Source organism: Ylistrum balloti, unplaced genomic scaffold (genome assembly GCF_031769215.1).
Source record: "Ylistrum balloti isolate Yb309-2 unplaced genomic scaffold, AGI_CSIRO_Ybal_v1 Utg370142, whole genome shotgun sequence".
Taxonomy (NCBI): domain Eukaryota; kingdom Metazoa; phylum Mollusca; class Bivalvia; order Pectinida; family Pectinidae; genus Ylistrum; species Ylistrum balloti.
In genome coordinates this window covers 746,567-767,601 of record NW_026782148.1, presented here as the reverse complement: position 1 = coordinate 767,601, position 21,035 = coordinate 746,567, and the positions used below count along the sequence as shown (strand labels likewise).

Below are 21,035 nucleotides of genomic sequence, written 5' to 3'. Positions count from 1 at the left end.
AGAACACTGGCTTATATACTCAAAGGGATGGGGTGGAGAAGGAGGTTGCTGCACTCGGTTGGTTGGGGGCAAAGACGTATATAAAGCGGTTATATTGCTAATCATAGGGTGCACGTGGGGCGGTTGTAATATTTATGCCCGTACAAGCACCATAATGAAATAAGCAGCATTGTCATAAGGTGCAGTATATATGATTATCTACAAAATTTACAACGCCCGCGGTATGGTCCACTGAAGCGCTGATACGGTGTACAATAATTGTAGAGCAATGTTTGTGTGTGTTGCACCTACTGATCACCATACAGGTGTGGTATAACTTGATTGCCTTTGGGCATGCGCCGTGTAGGAATGTAATATGGCGGCAAAGTAATCATAACGTTCACTAAGATTGCAAGACCTGTTGATATTTTGGCTGAGGAGAAGAGAGATAGAAAGACTGGTTCTTTTTCGATCACAACATTTGTAAGTGATACAAAACAAACCAAATCGATGTTGCACGCAATCTCTCGTTTGCTACTTGATAAAAAAAAGCTAGTGGGAAAATGAGGGCACGGTTTATGATTCATAGGCCGGGTTTCCGGGGAGTTCCGGCCTGTTATAATTAGATGGTCTGTACTATTACCTGAAGGATATTGTTCATGTTTCCATAGGATTTTTAAATGTTGAGATTTAGTCATGATTTGGAATATTTGAGGGAGCGATTTTTTGTCCCGATGTCCTCGAAGTTGTAATAATGCACCGTCAGTTGTAGGGTCGCACGGACAGGGCATACTGTATGTACAGTGCATGTATTTAGAGTCTGTCGGTCGATTATCTAATTTGTGTATCTCTCACATAAATGATCTCCTTTTTTACCTGATATACATAGATTTGGAAAAGGAACAAATTCTGAATACTGTAGTTCCCATTGAAATGATCATCATTTTCTTTTAACCTTTTGTTGTAATTTTAGTACAAAATAATACAAAGTTAAATTGCAACATTGTTAGTTTTGGACTCGATAAGTAGTATCGTTGATAATTTCTTTTTCACTTTGTAAAAGTATTAAGTTGTGATATTTTTGTTTTGTTTCAAACTTTATAAACACTAGAAAAAGCAAGTGCTTGGCACGAAATAGCTAGTTAGGCCTATCACAAGAAATAATATGTAAGTTACAACATCAAAAGTCAAGAGTGAAGGACCATATGCCTGCCTGCCAGAGAAAATTGCACTCTAAACAAAGTTATGATGCTTCGAGCAACAGAACTACACTATACGCAGTGTAGAAGAGGTCATTTGAATCACCCCTAACACAAGTAGTCATATTTTGTCTCTGGTGAATTTTATGCAATGAATATTAAAAGACCTGTGAAAAGTACCTACAAAACATTAGAATTTACTGTGAAAGCATATTAATAGTGATCTGAAAGGTAAGAAGTGTTTGTAAAAGTTACATATATTGTATTTACATTGCAAAAATGTCTCAGTTTTGTACTTTTTTCAGAAGTCTGAATGATGTCATTTCACCTCAGAACTTTCACTCAGAACTTTCACAAAATGATAATATATCTTATACCAAGAAATTCTGTTGTATTTCTGGTCAATATTATTTTGTATTGCCAGGTTGTTTGACATTGATTAATTTGTTTTGATACCTTTTCCAGAGAGAAGCAGAGTCAGGATGGCTGAACCAAAGGAAGGTAATAATGAACTGTTTATCAGCTTTATAACATTACTTACAAGGTCATTTATTACAAATAGAACTCCTGCCTTATATTTTCTGTTCAACCTGTAAAATTAACTCAATTATTTGACAAAGCAAACCTTTGTAATTAACCAATAGATAACCAATACATTTACTTTAAACTCGAAAGTATGGGGATGAAACATTCTGATCTTTACTTCCCGGGGATGATACATTCTAATCTTTACTCCCCGGGGATGAAACATTCTGATCTTTACTTCCCGGGGATGAAACATTCTGATCTTTACTTCCTAGGGATGAAACATTCTGATCTTTACTTCCTAGGGATGAAACATTCTGATCTTTACTTCCCGGGGATGAAACATTCTAATCTTTACTTCCCGGGGATGAAACATTCTAATCTTTACTTCCCGGGGATGAAACATTCTAATCTTTACTTCCCAGGGATGAAACATTCTGATCTTTACTTCCCGGGGATGAAACATTCTGATCTTTACTTCCCGGGGATGAAACATTCTGATCTTTACTTCCCGGGGATGAAACATTCTAATCTTTACTTCCCGGGGATGAAACATTCTAATCTTTACTTCCCGGGGATGAAACATTCTGATCTTTACTTCCCGGGGATGATACATTCTGATCTTTACTTCCCGGGGATGAAACATTCTGATCTTTACTTCCCGGGGATGAAACATTCTGATCTTTACTTCCCGGGGATGATACATTCTGATCTTTAATTCCCGGAAATGAAACAGTATAATCTTTACAAGCTATTTTGTCATGTAAATTCTTGTCCATGATTAGTGCCTTCAATATTGACACACCCCCCCCCCCCCCCCATTCCTTCTTTCAGTGTGATTATTATGAAAATGATGTTTATTCAAGAATTAATTAAGATTTTATATTTCTTTTGCTTTCCTCCAGAAATTGTCATGACCCCATCCAAGAAGGGGAAAACAACACAAATCCGTATTGAGAAGAGAAAGAAGTTAGACTTGGGCCTAGATGACAGTGTTGAACATGTGGGTGGTGGAGAGAATGCTGGACTTGTTGTCAACAAACAAGCTGAAAGTGAGTCAAGTCATTTCATTGTTACTACAGCTGTACTTGCATCAAGGCATTTCATTGTTACTACAGCTGTACTCACATCGTCATTTCATTGTTACTACAGCTGTACTCACATCGTCATTTCATTGTTACTACAGCTGTACTCACATCAAGTCATTTCATTGTTACTACAGCTGTACTCACATCAAGGTTTTTATGGTTACTACAGCTGTACTCAAGTCAAGGTTTTCATTGTTACTACAGCTGTACTCACGTCAAGGTTTTTATAGTTACTACAGCTGTACTCACGTCAAGGCATTTCATTGTTACTACAGCTGTACTCACATCAAGGTTTTTATTGTTACTACAGCTGTACTCACGTCAAGGTTTTCATTGTTACTACAGCTGTACTCATGTCAAGGCATTTCATTGTTACTACAGCTGTACTCACATCAAGGTTTTTATTGTTACTACAGCTGTACTCACGTCAAGGTTTTCATTGTTACTACAGCTGTACTCACATCAAAGTTTTTATTGCTACTACAGCTGTACTCACGTCAAGGTTTTTATGGTTACTACAGCTGTACTCATGTCAAGGCATTTCATTGTTACTACAGCTGTACTCACATCGTCATTTCATTGTTACTACAGCTGTACTCACATCAAGGTTTTTATTGTTACTACAGCTGTACTCACATCAAAGTTTTTATTGTTACTACAGCTGTACTCACATCAAGGTTTTTATTGTTACTACAACTGTACTCACATCAAGGTTTTTATGGTTACAACAGCTGTACTCACATCAAGGTTTTTATTGTTACTACAACTGTACTCACATCAAGGTTTTTATTGTTACTACAGCTGTACTCACATCAAGGTTTTTATGGTTACTACAGCTGTACTCACATCAAGGTTTTTATTGTTACTACAACTGTACTCACATCAAGGTTTTTATTGTTACTACAGCTGTACTCACATCAAGGTTTTTATGGTTACTACAGCTGTACTCACATCAAAGTTTTTGTTACTACAGCTGTACTCACGTCAAGGTTTTTATTGTTACTACAACTGTACTCACATCAAGGTTTTTATTGTTACTACAGCTGTACTCACATCAAGGTTTTTATGGTTACTACAGCTGTACTCACATCAAAGTTTTTATTGTTACTACAGCTGTACTCACGTCAAGGTTTTTATGGTTACTACAGCTGTACTCACATCAAGGTTTTTATGGTTACTACAGCTGTACTCACATCAAAGTTTTTATTGTTACTACAGCTGTACTCACATCAAGGCATTTCATTGTTACTACAGCTGTACTCACATCAAGGTTTTTATGGTTACTACAGCTGTACTCACATCAAGGTTTTTATGGTTACTACAGCTGTACTCACGTCAAGGTTTTTATGGTTACTACAGCTGTACTCATGTCAAGGCATTTCATTGTTACTACAGCTGTACTCGAGCCAAGTCATTTCATTGTTACTACAGCTGTTACTCGAGCCAAGTCATTTCATTGTTACTACAGCTGTACTCACATCAAGGTTTTTATTGTTACTACAGCTGTACTCACATCAAGGTTTTTATGGTTACTACAGCTGTACTCACATCAAGGTTTTTAGGGTTACTACAGCTTTACTCCAGCTATAAGTCCTTGTCTTTCCGCTAAATAATTACATCCCATTATTAGTTTTACTTTTAGACTATTAACCTCAGAGACCTTGATATTGAGCCAAACCCTGAGGAGATGTTAATCTTTTAAAGGCGATTTATTGCACAAGTCAGAGGGCCTACAGGTCGCAGATCAGCCTCAACACTTGTCTTTGGATCTACATCCATTTATTTCCAAATTAACTCTGGAGCCATGATTATATTTGATTTTTAAAGATAAATAGCAGCAGTTTTCCACTGGTACTCCTAGAGAGACTCTTCAAGTGTGCACCCTGTTTTCACTGACTCTCCATGTGCCACCTTAGTTAACTGTCCATATGTCATCATGGTTAACTGTTCATGTGTCACCTTGGTTAACTGTCCATATGTCACCTCAGTTAACTGTCCATGTGTCACCTCAGTTAACTGTCCATATGTCATCATGGTTAACTGTTCATGTGTCACCTTGGTTAACTGTCCATATGTCACCTCAGTTAACTGTCCATGTGTCACCTCAGTTAACTTTTCATGTGTCACCTTGGTTAACTGTCCATATGTCATCATGGTTAACTGTTCATGTGTCACCTTGGTTAACTGTCCATATGTCGCCTCAGTTAACTGTCCATGTGTCACCTCAGTTAACTTTTCATGTGTCACCTTAGTTAATTGTCCATATGTCACCTTGGTTAACTGTCCATATGTCACCTCAGTTAACTGTCCATGTGTCACCTCAGTTAACTTTTCATATGTCACCTTGGTTAACTGTTCATATGTCATCTTGGTTAACTGTTCATGCTTCACTTTGGTTAACTGTCCATATGTCACCTCAGTTAACTGTCCATGTGTCACCTCAGTTAACTTTTCATGTGTCACCTTAGTTAATTGTCCATATGTCACCTTGGTTAACTGTCCATATGTCACCTCAGTTAACTGTCCATGTGTCACCTCAGTTAACTTTTCATGTGTCACCTTAGTTAATTGTCCATATGTCACCTTGGTTAACTGTCCATATGTCACCTCAGTTAACTGTCCATGTGTCACCTCAGTTAACTTTTCATGTGTCACCTTAGTTAATTGTCCATATGTCACCTCAGTTAACTGTCCATGTGTCACCTCAGTTAACTTTTCATGTGTCACCTTAGTTAATTGTCCATATGTCACCTTGGTTAACTGTTCATATGTCACCTTAGTTAACTGTCCATATGTCACCTTGGTTAACTGTCCATATGTCATCATGGTTAACTGTTCATATGTCATCTTGGTTAACTGTTCATGCTTCACTTTGGTTAACTGTTCATATGTCATCTTGGTTAACTGTTCATGCTTCACTTTGGTTAACTGTTCATATGTCATCTTGGTTAACTGTTCATGCTTCACTTTGGTTAACTGTTCATATGTCATCTTGGTTAACTGTCCATATGTCACCTCAGTTAACTGTCCATGTGTCACCTCAGTTAACTTTTCATGTGTCACCTTAGTTAATTGTCCATATGTCACCTCGGTTAACTGTCCATATGTCACCTCAGTTAACTTTTCATGTGTCACCTTAGTTAATTGTCCATATGTCACCTTGGTTAACTGTTCATATGTCATCATGGTTAACTGTTCATGCTTCACTTTGGTTAACTTCCATGCCTCAGCTTGTTTAGGGTTTTTTGGTTCTTTTCTTCTTTCACTCTCAATTTCATTATTTCATATGCAGAAATATGAGTAACTCCAGGAATAACAGGGTTTGACCCACAGAAATTTAGCTCTGAACTTCTTTGGTTCATCATAGATTATCAATTACACCACATTGTGAATCTGAAGAGATCTAGGACAAAAAATGTGTTTCCTCACCAAAACCTGACCAACTTTATATCTTGTGCCTTCCCTGGTGTTTTTCTAGTCTGTCTACTCTATATATTGTTGTTATAGATATTGTCTTTCAAGGTTTACCTTTAGTATCACTGTAGATTTTACATTAATGATTTTAACTGTGTTTCAGATGATGACATGGATCTTGTACGTCCCCAGTTACAAATTGGGTTTAATTGTTTCCTCGTCGACCAAAAAACGCAGCACAGGATGGTGGTATGTAGTTTATTGTAGACTGATTAAAACTTGCAGGTATAACAGAATTGCAGGCTACCAATAAAGACCTGTCTACTGATATGTTGTAGTCATTACTTAGGTGAAATTTTGGTCCTTTGTCCAAAGATCTGCAATATAGGAGTAAAATATCTCTTGGCTTGATACATGTCGCATAAAGACACTGATAAGATTAATTTGATTATCCAAGGATATTGAGACTTTTTACATTCATTTGATGAGAAAAGTCTCTGAAAAAGGAAGGAAACAGCTTTTTTTTTTAAGCTTCAATTTCTTAGACTCGTTCATTATCCAAGTCTTACAAAAATGTTTAGGTTGTTTGTGGTGGGTACAAAATTTTCGATAGATTATCATCATGTTTTAAAAAATGAATGATTCATTATAAATCAACTGGGAACTAAAAAGTATATTTATCTACCACAAAGTATTTATTGAAATGTATGAAATATGGGAACATTGACTTGTATGTTAGAATTTATTTGTCAATTTGCATTTTAAGTACATAACAGGTCTGTTTTAAATCACAATAACTCTTAAAAGTGTTAATGTGATAGTCAAACTATTTTTGATCTTAAAAAAATTAAAATCAACTTATTATATTCAGATGTAGAATGTCTAACCTTTTTTAAATTATTTTTGGCAAATTTAGAAACTGAAATTCTTTTCATTCTTGAAAAACATTTAAAGATTTTAATTATCTCCATTGTGACATTGTGATTTAACCAACAAGTTGACTTCAGTTGTTACACAAAGTTATGCGGGTTGTTTTTAGGAATCCAGACGTCTGAAGTTTTGGTATGTAGAGGGAACAGAGTATCTGGACCAGGTGACAACAGCCTATGAGTTCTTCAAAGAACTAGTAAAGCCTGAGAATTTCCCTAGAGGTAAATTAATCATATATTAACATAATGTCAACCTTTCACTACTTTTTGAAGGATGCAGATTACAGATGACCTGTTGCCTTTAAAGGATTTAAGTGACCAAGGTTCAAATATATATACATACACACACAAGAATCTGAGAAGATGTCTTATTACTCAAGTTCAACATATAAGAAAGAGCCAGATTGAGAGATATCTATTAGTTTATATGATGTTCACATATTAATGAACTCTTCCCATGTGACACCTTTTTATGTCTGTTTTTTTCAAGCTACTGCTACACTTTTGTATATAAACTTTATTTATTTTACAACAATTACGAAACAAGTTATGTCAACTTATACTAATCACTCTTGTTAGCCTGGATGTAAGCGCGCTAGGGGTCTTATTTGTGGGAGGAACCCGGAGTACCCGGGGAAAACCCACATGGTCAGGCAGGTGACCACATACCTTTTCACGTCCGTTCCGGGGATCGAACCCGATTGGCTAGGTGAAAGGCGAGTGCATTACCACTGCGCCACCAGACCACTTTTGTCTATGATAACCAATGGAAAAGACTTGACTTAATGTTCTTTGATGGGTTTTTTTTCAGTATCAAGAGCTACTCATCGGTGAATTTCAGGAACTCATTTCTAGCCAGAAATCTTCATGAAATAGAAATTATAGCATCCCTCAAAGTGTATGATTGGAGACTTATTGCCAGTTCTTTCTTAGAAACCTAGATTGAACCTTTTAGCACTATACTAATTAAATTTGGTTTCAGACTACGTTGGTTTCATTAAGAAGTGTATGAAACAGATGCAGAAGCCTGAATACAAATTGGCACAGAAGGTGGACCTGGAAATTAAGCTTCTGGACGAAGAAGATGCACCATTAAGTCCAGGTGAGTTTCCTAAATATTTGATACTGGCATGTTGACATAGTTACCAGTTCACAGTACTTGTAAACATTTAATTGCAAAATGACAACATATAACTATTAGCCTAAATGTATTGTTATAGTGTAGACAGAATTACCAAGAGGCTTTTCCATTAGTGGTAATATTGGCTTTCTCTTCAGGATTACAGAAAATCTGCAGGTTTTTCAAATTGTGTAATTGTTGACATCAACACTGCTAAATAGAGAACTTGCTAACGCTTTAAAAATCCAAGCCTACATAAAACACATAATGTTGATGTGCTATTAAAAAACCTGCAGGGTTTCTCAGTAAAGCCAATGTTGACTGTTAAATGTTAACTGTTATACATGTTAATAGCACTCTAGTTTCATGAGCGAAATATTTTAAATATATTCATAAGAAATCTTGTTCTGAAAAGTGAAACTTGGATATTTTGCAAACTGATATGTGCATAAAGTTGATGACAGAGAATAGCACTGTCACTCCTTTTGTGTCTCGAACAATGTGATATGCATTGGCATGTGGAAAAAGACATGTGAAGTTTGTATGTCAAATTCAGATCATTTGTACAATTAGTGGAATTTTTAATGTGGAAATTAAGTTTTCATGAAATTAAGTGATAAAAGATTTTTATGTATTTGTAATATCGATGTGTGACAATAGATATATATCAGTTTATGATACTCACAAAATTTTGGCCTATTCCATTAACTTTGGTTTTCTTTATCTTTTTATGGTATATATATGTCCATGAAGTTTTATTTTGAATTAAATGTGAATATGACAAAAATCATTTTAAGCATAATTTTCCTCTGACATTGCTCTATTCTCAGTTTCTTGAACTATTTTACTCATCTTATAATTTTAGGAATGTTTTTTTTTTTTTTTAATTTTCATTTGATAATTTTATGTATTCCAGGCACTTTTCAGCTAGTTGACATGTAATTAACAGAATTGATAAATTTGAAAATCTCTTTCCAAAGTTTCTGTTCATGTTTTCATAAGTTGATTAACCAAATTTCATGGGATAGATACCTAGGTATATGTATAGTGAGTGTTGTACATAACAGAGTATTTAACAATGACTAACCTGCCACATCTCAGAATTAATTAGTTTAAATTGAGGATTCACATTCTTGATACTCCAGGGGTTACAATTACTTTCACTCTCTGCACCTATGGTACATGTCATAGCAAATTTGAATGTGCAAGCAAAGTAATTTGATTGGCTAGAGTGGTCTCAAGGAGAAAATACTGATCAATCACAAACTGATACGCTCCATTGATGATTACAAAGGGGTCTACACCCAACTTCTAAGCCAGTACAACATACTGTTATGCAACCTTAAGTCTTGTTTGATGTACATCAAAGGGTCAAGCTAGCCTTTTCGTCTCATCCACAAGGTGTCGCAAGGTGTTCAATTTTGTGAAATGACTTGTTCCAGGGGTGTAAAGAGCATAAGTAATTGTAACCCTGGAGTATCGGGGATGGAGGGTTCATACTCAGCATTGTAAATCTGAACATCTGATCACTGAAGAAACAAAGAAAGTATCTCCTATATTTGTGATGTGTCCATTAATATGTAGTATTGATTCTGGAAAATGCATTTGTACTGTGCATGTACACAGTTGCCAACAAAAACAATTGTGAACATCAGATTTACAAAAAGCTGATCTATCAAATTATATAAAAAGGACCTGTTTAAAATTTGTTATGTGTGATGGTGTAAGTTGATCACTATTGTGTGCTTGTCACCAGAAGGAATTGTTTCCACCATTCTGTCGGAGAGAGGTAGGTCTCAGGCATACCATGTTTATTGTGTGATATCCTTATTTGGTCATGAATCAATTACCGTCGCTTGCTCACACTACTGAAACCATGCCAGCACTTGTCACCAGTTTGAGTTTCTCTCTTTTTCATTCTTTATTTATACAATATTTTTTTATGAAGGGTCATCACTTTTCATTTGTCTTCATAAAGATACAAATAAAGTGATATATATATATGCTGTTTATTTGAGCTGTTAAGATTTGCTTACATTGTATGTTTAAACCAGTATACCATGCATCAGTGGGTATTGTATTACACATTATGTCCCTTGGTACCTGTGAAAATTTATGTTTGAAGTGGATGTTGTATTATTCTGGCTGTTGTTAAATTTTAAGAGTTGTACTTTTATTTCCTATTTTGATATCGCCAATTAATTATGTAATTCTATATTTATATATATATATAAATTGTATATAAAAGCTCTTATGCACCATAAACTTTCTTCTATAGAGGATTGAGTTTAAACTTATTCCTACACATTGGCCACATATATGCATGAGTGGCTTTAACTAGGATATTGTTTTTTTTTGTTGTTTTGAACTTAGGACAAAAGTTTTGTTTCCCATTTTCCCACCGACCCACTAAAATCTGGTGTCGTCAACTTGCCTGATTTCATTCAGCCAACTTGATATTCATTGCATATTGACCAGCTCAAATCATGAAAGAATCAGCTTACATTTCATTGAATTTAACAGTCTTGTTTAAGCATAGCATTTGATCACAATATAAGAATATATAAATGAAACACCAATACTTAAAATTGTGTACAGTATAGACTTTTCAAACAAAGACTTTTTAATATTATTTCTACCTTGATTCTGATGGATTATTGGATCTCTGCAGATTAATAACACTAAAAATCTACTGTTTTAGAGATAAAGGAACAGTATTTATCTTTTCAATAGGTTCAAATGATCCTAAATTTCATAATTGTGCAAACAAACACTTCTTTCTAGTGTTGTAATGTCATTGGCTAAATATAGGTTATACATCTGTAAATTTACGGAGAGGAGAGTCATACCGTACCTCTCATCCCCAATCAATGTCATCACCCTTGCAACATCAATTCTGAAGGGATTTTGATTTAGTAATACACATTTGGTAAAAAACCTAGAATGAAATGCTTCAGATGAGTTCACTTTTTCAACTCGAGATCACTATTGCTTTTAACACAAATGGTAAAGGAATGATATGTTGCTGCATGAGAGAGTGTGGGGATTCATGCCATGCATATCAACAATTACTAATTGGAAAAAAAAAAAAATTCATCCAAAAGTTTTGCCTTTGTTTCTGAGACATAGTTAAGCTGTCTGTGTATGTCCAGGAACGAAAGAAAAAAAGACTAAAAAATTTGAAAATTCATAACTTGTGATGAACATTATTTTATTGCAAATTTTTCACACATAGTATTTTCAGCTCACCAGTTACCCCGATAAAACAGACATTTTGGATATCGTTCATAGCATGAATATTTGTGTCTTTTTCATGATTATGTTTTAACCCTATAAACTAACTAAAATCCAAATTACTGTATTCAGTGAGAAGTACTTGTACACACTGTTTGAGAATCCATCATTTAGTCATTTATTTAGATGTATAAATCTCAAATATTTATTAGGATATTTCAATCAGGAAGCTATCTGTTATATTTTCATCATTTCAGTACTGGCCTGTTTTAAAATTTGAAAACCATATTTTAGAAAATCCTGAATGAAGCACAGTTGACAACAACCGATGATTTTTAGGTTTTCTGCCATTCTGTAATGTAATTATGTTTTTGACGTTGATGCTGCAAGCTAATTTAACTAATTAATTAGAGGCCTTGATGAAGCATACTGATATTACATATCTGTTCCTAGTCATATACCAAATTGCAATATATATCAAATATAAAAAAATAAGCCCTGATATATATATATTATGCACTTATTTGACAGACTTCAAGTAGGCCCAAAATGTACACCAAGTTGGAATATCATAAATATCTATAGCAGGCTGTGACACTGTTCACTAAAATCTACATAGCTAATCTGGAGCAGGCCCCTAAAACTACCCTAATATATCAATTTATTTTTTCATGTATTTGTGTAATGTTCTGATGTTTAGTCCAACTTGTAAAGGTTTTGTTACATATTGATTATATGCTAATCAGGGAGGAATGCTGAGGATATGTTTGGTAAGTACTGTGTTATATCTAACAGGCACTTGGATTGAATATCTGTACAAACCTCTATACCAGTGGTCTTGTCCCATAAGTCACAAGGATGTGAACCTTGTTTCCAAATTACATGGATCAAAGTTTTGTCTCGAGGTCAAACTAAAATCTAAAGCCATTTCTAAAGTCACCTTCAAGATCACAAGAACCTGTCCTTGATTGAAGGTTACAAGGATCACAAGATCACAAGAATCTTAAAATTATATCCTTTGATAAGGAAGCATCCTTATGTCAGATCACAAGGCCTTCTGTGTAAGTGAGTGGTACAGATTTAGACATATATTTCTCTGGATAATTGTATCTGATGGTTGTGTTTTCTACAGTGGTATCTCAACAATCAATGTAAATGCTACATTTCATTTGGAAAAGATATTTGTTATAAAATTTTAAAATGAAGTATTGGAAATGATTTTGATCTGTCTTAAAATGTTGAGATCATTGACAATAAAGTTACCATTATGCACATGAAAATTGATTAAAAAAAATAAAAATGCCTTTATGAAACTGTTTTGGATGAATACTGTTTGAGATATGACGACTACTATGAATGTTATAAGTGATATATTTCCACTCCCTTTTGAATGTTACATGAGCGGTTGTTTTGAAGATATAGTGAAATCTGCAGAATACAGATGTAGTATAACTAAAGCCTATTATCATATGAACATTAAATTGTTCAGGATTATTTCAATTAAAAAATATAAATGAAACATAGAGTATTTATCAGTTTTGTCATAAATAATTGACTCATTTGAAAGAGAGTTTAAATATTGTGTGGTTCCAAACCTTTTTGTGACTATTCACTATATCCTCATTTTATCTGTAATTCCCTTCCATCCCATGACAGTGAGGAACAACAGGAATATATAGCCATCACACAAAATGAAAGCAATTTAGATTTTTCTTGTTCTTAAAAAAAATCTCTGCCTAAAATTAAAATTCAGTGAAATACAATGAGATTACCTACACCTGACATGCAGGCAATACTTCATCAGAATGTTGATCATTATTATTCATAAATAGAAACATGTATGGAAAATGTGATGGCTGCTATAATCCTAATATTGAATGGTGACTGGTATTTTGGATTTAAATGATACTGTATATTTCATTCTATTGAAAATTTGAAAATATAAAAATGTACATCTTTTAAAATGCACTCGAGCATGGAATGTACATATTTATACATTGTTTTATGATGATTTCAAGCATAATTGTTTTATCATAATTATACAAGTACAATCTTTGCATAAATACATTCATTTGCCTGATTTATATTTATTGACATATAATGGATTATAGGGTTTTGATGACCTTGTTTCATTTATAACCAACCTTACAGTTCCAACCTAGAACACAGGAATACAAAAGTTTCTGTTCTGGAATTGACCTTGTGTGAACATGTAATTGAAGTGGTAGCTTATAGTCAACACTGCATTGCAGTTCTATAAATTGTCATGTTTGCGGTCATGATTTCCTTTCGTGTAATAATTTTGCTTATAGTATTTAAATGGGACTTATATTGACGATGTCTATAAAGTGCTCAAAGCATCAAGGGAAATAACTCAGACGAATAACAACATGATTGTGCAGGGTAACTCTTAAAAAGTCTTCCAATAGTTAATTTGTACCTGTTTGATGATTGACTATAGGTATGAACATTGAAAATGGGGATTTTTTAAAATTTTAGAATACAGAAATTCTGTACCATTACGGTTTTAAGTCTACTGATATTATTTGTAGATTTTCAGGTTCTCTGTAAAATATGTTGTACACCTGTGTATCGGTAAATGATGTTATGTTTGGCACAATACTTTCTTGTTTGTAGCACTGCATGGAGTTTATTCTTTTTCACAAGTTTGATGTTTCTAAGTGACTGTTTTGTTTAGTTTTACAGGAAATGACAGAATGATGAAATATGTCTTATTTTTATTTCTGATGGTATACATGTCACTTAAATGGAGTATTGGAGGTTCCCATTGAACATTTTAAGACTTATTGTTTAACATTTAAGGATGACCAGATTAAACTAATGTGAATTTCTAATAAATGATAGTAAATTTTCATTTTATGGGGTAATGTATTTAAGACCAAAAAATGTATGTACCAGTATCCTTATTGTATTTGAATTCTTGTACTAGAACAAGAGTGGACATTAAGTTTACTTCTTGGTGAAAGAATCGAAAAATTAAACACACCTAGAGCGCAGGAAATGGGTTTTTAACTTTTTATGTTTTATTGGTAGAAATTACTATTTTCAGGGCTTAACAGAGAAGATAAAAGACCAGTGGAGGAAATTCTACGAGAAAAGATGCTTCATATCCTTGAGTCAGCCTATCCTAATGTATTGGAGGTGGATGACCTGATCAAGTAAGTCCTAGATGGTGAGATATTCAGGCAATCATGACATATTTAAAAACCATGTTTGAAATATCATAATGCATGAAGTCGTCAAATGAATCTGGAGGATGCATCACGGTATGTTGTACTGGCTTTGAAGTTGGGTGTTTCCCCTTTGTAATCTTCACAGGAGTATATTAGTCTATGATTGGTCAGTTTTTTACTAAAACATTCTCTAGACCAATCAAATTACTATGGACATTGTCAGGAAATATTTCAAGGGTGCAGAGCAAAAAGTGATCGTAACCCCTGAAATATCAAGGATACAAGTGCATTTGTATATTTTGACCCATGCCACTGAAACTTGGCATACAGGTAATGACAGACCACAAAGACTTAAAAGTCCACAAATACTGCTGGACAAAGGGAAAATTCCCACTAGCCAAGACTAGTAGTAAAGATGATGTGAATACTCCACTTCTACATGTTACATATATTCCCAAAGGATACAATCACTGCATTACATAGCATTGTCAGTGATTGAGACCTGATGTAAGACAACTATTTTCATTTGGATTTTTTTAAACCCTTGCTCTTACCTTTTATGACTCATTTTGAAAGTTATTCTTTTTACCAAACTATTTGCCCAACCTTTTCTTCAAATCTACAGCTCAGTACACTCAAATATAATGAAACTTGAATCATTGATATTATTTCAAAGCTAAGATATAAGTTTTCCATAGAATTCTTTTGATACACAAGGTATTTGTACAGCAACAAAAAACATTTTCAAGTCTTACTATTATTATAATTTTTTTTTACATTTAAAAGTTGAAAGTCTTTAGTCAATTCTTGTTTCCATTTCATGTTAACATAGGATAATTGATACATTGTCATTTCTTCATACATCAATAAATGTTTAATTTCAGTGTTTTTGTGTATTATATTGCAATCGCCTCTGGCGTCAAGCATTATGTGTCTGTAAATAATTTAACATTTCCGACTTCTCAAAAACCTCTAAACTGATTTCAATTTTGTAGAAACCATTCCTGGCCTAAGATGGATTAAAATATTGAATTTTATTATCCCCACCCTACAGGGGCCTGAGGGGCGAGGCCAAATTCCAAATTGACACAGATTTCAAAAATCTTCTCAACACCCAGATAGGGTAGATTCAAATACTCTTCATGGATGGAAGCATCTTAATGTGCTTTACCACAACCATGAATTTCATTGCCCCATGGTCTCAAATTTCTCTGTGGGGAGGGGGTAAAGTTTATTATAGTTTATTTGCATATTTGCATATTTCCAGTGGAAATATTTTTAACTTGGTTAGAATTATGAGCAAGGGATGATGGCTAGATGGCATGCATCTTTGATTCTGACTGACCCCCATTGGCTGATGAATGGGGCCAAATTTGACTTGAATTTCAAAAGTTTTTCTCAACACTCTAGTTATGGTAGAATCAAATGCTTTTCATTGATTAAAGCATCTTAGGGTGCTTTAATCACCGAAATGGGTCTCACATTTCTTCCTGCAGAGGAGGTTATCTTTACATTTTTGAGCATAACATTGTTTATTTTCCACTGGAAATAACTTTATTAGAATTATAAGTATAGGATTAAGAGTATTGATGGTATGTGTGTATTGACACTGGCTTATTGTTATAAATGTCACAATTTCATGACACTTAAAAGCTACTTACTAACTTCATAATCAATATTGTCTATCTCAGGTGGCTGGTACAGCCACTAGGCCTCTTGTTAATATAATTACGATATCAATTGAAATACGATTCTTCTAAAATAAAGTAATAATATTTGTAAGACTTTGATTAGAATGACTCAGGCTGATGAGGCCATGGTGATGCTACAGTTGGCGGAACTGAAACAGCGAGACTTGGTACGTGATGTGGAGAATGGTAAAATAGTACGACATGTGCTGGAGGACGACAAGACAAGTGAGTAACTGAAGGCAAATGTATATTTGAATTAGGCAGAACAGAAGTTCTTATACTACAACCAGTAGAAGATTTGAGTGTGAAGTTTCAATGACTACATGGTCACATTTATCAGACAAATGACCACTGTGGAGCATTGATGTACAAAGTGTACAAGATGGTAAGGAATCAACCAACTTTTTCGACTGATCTATAACCCTATGTACACTAAGGTCGAGAAGGTTAATGGATTACAGATCAAAAACATACATTGTCATTTGTCTGATGAAGGTGGCCGTGTAGTCATTGAAACATCACACTCTAAACTTCTACTAGGTATTTTATAGGAACTTATAATCTCTTGACATTACCAACCTGATGAGAATATTCCAAAACTTTTTTAGTGTTAGTTCGAAATGTATAATGCCATTCTACAAGTTTTAACATCCAGGTTTTAGAAAGGATTTATGTCTGACATGATTAAAACCACATTTGATACTTGTAATGACCCTTTCCTGACCTAGTCGGGTTTGAAATGTAGGATTGCCACTATAGATACAAGTCTTCAGATTTTCTTCAGATTTGTTTATCAGTCAGGCCCATTTCACCTCTTGATTTAGTCTTTCATTAACATCGCATGTTTTGAAGCATCAGACAATGAATTCAATTCTTCCATTGTTCTTTTTCATAAGATCTGAGTTTACTTTATATTTTTACATTTAACACTTACTAATTGCAAACATGTGATTCATCATGGTATGAATGCCACCTGATGACATGATGTAATGATTCTATATAACGCTTACTCTGTTCTCCCTTGCCTTTTGAAACTGGGGGTACAGTGTACCCATAACAATGTATTTATATAGACGAGTGCTTGAAAACATGGGGGTTAGGTATTGAATTACATCAATTTGGGGGGGTTTTGTTCCTACATCTGGAGGTAATGGGGAACGTTGTGCAGCTCTGTTATAGTTAGATGATCGGTGTGGTCAAGTTTACATTTATTGTGTCTCTAGTAACCGGTATGATATATATATTTCGGTATGACCTTGGAGAGGTCAACCTTCTTTTAACTATATTTCGCCACTATACTGTATGTTATATTTGTAATTTTCTAGCGGTCGAGATGGTGAAACAGATGCCAACCATTGCAGCCAATCTGCAACCAACAATAGCCGTCATCACAGCCAATTATGGTGAAAAACTAGCTGTCGATGCTATGATGGAGAACAAAACCACTTTTGTTAAATTCAAGTCAGAAGGTAAGTCATACACAGTGTCTATGATTGCCGTCAGCACTTTCGTTTTGATACAGTTTTGTTTTAAATCATCACACTACCAATATATACAGTGTTCACTAACAGGGGTATATTTACTGATAATTAGCCCATACCTTGTTATGAGCCAATCAGTAAGTGTACATTTACGATTCAGTAGAATAAACTATTTTTCTGTCCTTTAATAAGCTAACCTTTCAAGTTTAGTGTAAAGGTATTGTGTTTGGGCCCCTTGCCTATTAGCAGGAGGACACAATCACTTTGATCCATACTTAATGCCTGTATTTGGTAGCTCTGTAGCCAATGAATATAGTCTGGGCTCTGTAGGTCAATACATTATTCATCAAAGAATTGAAATAATATTACAGTGTAATGAGAAGGATATTTTAGGTATTTTGCTGATGATATCAGGGTCATTATTAAATTATCCTGTATTGCTTCATATACATCAGTAAGTCTTAAAGCAGTATGAACACAACTCTTATCCAAACGATTTCTTAAACAGGTGAATCTAATGTGTACACAATGGGCTATATCGGAGAACATCGTGTTGTATCCACCAAACTTCCAGCCATCGGACATGCCCGGGCAGCCCAGATCTCTTCGGGAAACACAACCACCAGACTACTGGGTATGTTTTCCATTCTCCTTGACCATCTTAAAAATACTTTCAATGTTAATATTTTAATCTGAAAACTTCCAACACTTACTTTAGAAAATTATTAATTCTTCTTTTGATTTATATTGTCTTGACAGGCTTCAAGATAAATATTGATAAGCCGTACCACTTAGATTAAATAGTACACATTGTATTAGAAACTCCTATATTTTATATTCACATACATTTTGCTGTAGTGATATTTTGCATTTCCTATTTATTTCCATTCCCAAATATTTTCAGAAGTATGCATGTATGTATAATTCTGAATCTGAAAGAAAAGTTTTTTTTCCTTTCACATGTCAGGTTCAACTGTCAATGTAATAAGCCAAAAAAACCTTGTAATTGCAGTGACCTTTTATGTGAGTTCATCCTGAGATCTTCCTTTGATATTTATTTCACAGCAAAAGGTGTTGTAGGTAGTATAATGTGCTGTAATTGTTGTGTTACAGGGACATTCCAGAACATTGAGCATGTATTTGTAGTGGGTATCGCGGGTGGAGTACCACACTACACAGATTACTTTAAACATGTGCGTCTGGGCGACATTGTCATCTCTTCCTGTGATGAAAAGGGCTACATCTACTATTACTGCGAGAAAGTCTTACGCAACAAGGAAGGTGACATTCAGTTCAAGATGAAGACTTATGGCCCAAGGGAGATGGATCTGCAGCGTGTTGTAGAGAAGCTGCAGGACAGGTCACGAAAGAATCCAGGAAAAACCCCCTGGGACAGATACATCACTGAGGGATTGGAAATACTCAAGAACCAGGAGGCCGACTTCAACCGTCCCCCTCCAGAGAGTGATCGACTCTACATGGGCATTGGGGATGATAATGTGATCGAAGTACAACATCCAGAGGCACCTGAGAGTGACATAAATAACCACCAGGGGACGCCCACCATCCATTACAGCCCATTAGGTTCTGGTCGTTTCAACAGATCAGAGCAAATGAGGCTGGACTTTGCTAATCGTCATGGTATAATGTGTTTTGACACTGAATTTGATCAAGTGTTAGAATCCATTGTAGGTAATAGGAAGGACAGCTTCATGATTATCAGGGGTGTAGCAGACTACGGCGACGGAACGAGGAACAAGGAGTGGGGGCCGTATGCCTCCCTGGCTGCTGCAGCAATGATGAAGGCCATCATAAAAATGATCTCCAATCGGTACCTCAGCGAGGACGAAGACTGAGGTGTTCAAGTTATTTTTAAAATAGAAGAAGAGTTAACCACAAAGACACCATATCTAGACAGAACTTTAGTTACTTTATTGCAGAAACATTTGAGAAAGAACTATAAAGATAATTGTTAAATAAAAAATACTGGAGTGTTTTTCCAGGAACATTGTAAAGTGACTTCAAGCTAAAGAAATGCTATCTCTTGAATGAAGCATAAGACGTTACATTTATTGTTTGAAAAAGTAGGGCATTTGGAGATATTTTAATATTTATTCATTGACAGCTGGCAGAGTTTGTTAACCTGTTTCTCAACAGGGGAGACTTTAAAATCTGCCAAGCAAATTTGTAGGGTTAATTTCATTTCAAAATCGAGTAACATTGAGTAATGAAATATCAAATTAATAAAAAAAACCCAATGAAATAAATCTTAAAAAGTATCAGAGAATATCAATGAGTGTAATTCAAGCCACTTGTCTTTTTTAAGTGAGTTAATTTGAAACTTATTTCTTGTATTTGGAATATTTGTAAGTTTGATGTTTCTTTCATGGCAGAGAGAATTGAAAATTTATCTAAAATTGAATTACAAAGGACATGAATAACATCATCAGGAATCTAACTAGTTCTAAATACTTCAGCTTTGTCCAACGATATGCCTGCTAAACAACTGTCCCAAACGGCAGGTTACTTGATTGAAAAATAGCCATACGCTGGGTTACCACTGATGCAAGTTTCATCCAATCATAGAAAGCACCTAGCATCACTGTTTAGGGTGTTTTGTAGGTAACACTCTACTCATAATCACACAAGGATCAAAATACATTAAGATCCAAATGTATGCTAGTGTCTTCTATTCCCCTGGACAGCTAGAATACATCATTATTGTTTGTAGGAATTTTTCTTTACAGAAATGTTTAAAGTGCTATCCAAATAATCCAGGATGATCTGTAGGATGCATTCATGTTGACAAATATTCTTTAAGCAAAATGATGCAGGAGGTTTTTTTTTTTTTTTTTTTGTTTTTTTGTTTGTTTTTTTTTTTTTTTTTTTGACTTTTTGAAGGTGAACGTATCTATATAATTAAATGTGGTGAAGACTAGATGGCTCACCTGATACCTTTAAATCAGTTTTTGGTATATTTTAGTACAGAAATGTTGATGTGGAACAATGAAATATTTTAATATAGGAGCCAACACTGTATAAAAGGTGAGTGTTATACTATGTTAGAACATCTAGACATAAATCATATATATTGTAACAGATCTGCAAATTGGATGCACTAGAGGTGCCTTTTATGATTATTCATTCACCATGTAAATTTGAAATGTGATTCACTGTGTAA

At 34.6% G+C, this 21,035-nt stretch overlaps 1 protein-coding gene across 3 annotated transcripts; it reads left to right on the top strand.

Moving 5' to 3' along the window:
- The first annotated feature begins 373 nt into the window (after positions 1–373).
- On the top strand, positions 374–20,685 carry LOC132550724 (uncharacterized). 3 transcript variants are annotated; one of them, XM_060214815.1, is made up of 13 exons: positions 374–462; positions 1,644–1,679; positions 2,609–2,755; positions 6,369–6,454; positions 7,245–7,356; positions 8,117–8,236; positions 10,011–10,043; positions 12,235–12,258; positions 14,559–14,667; positions 16,477–16,598; positions 17,699–17,842; positions 18,363–18,488; positions 18,968–20,685. In XM_060214815.1, exons 2-13 carry the CDS (start codon positions 1,661–1,663, stop codon positions 19,708–19,710), a joined length of 1,785 nt encoding a protein of 594 aa, XP_060070798.1. In that variant the 5' UTR covers positions 374–462; positions 1,644–1,660; the 3' UTR covers positions 19,711–20,685. The 3 variants fall into 3 exon arrangements, with proteins under 3 accessions (XP_060070798.1, XP_060070799.1, XP_060070800.1); XM_060214816.1 differs by lacking the exon at positions 12,235–12,258; XM_060214817.1 differs by lacking the exons at positions 10,011–10,043; positions 12,235–12,258.
- The last annotated feature ends 350 nt before the right edge of the window (positions 20,686–21,035 follow it).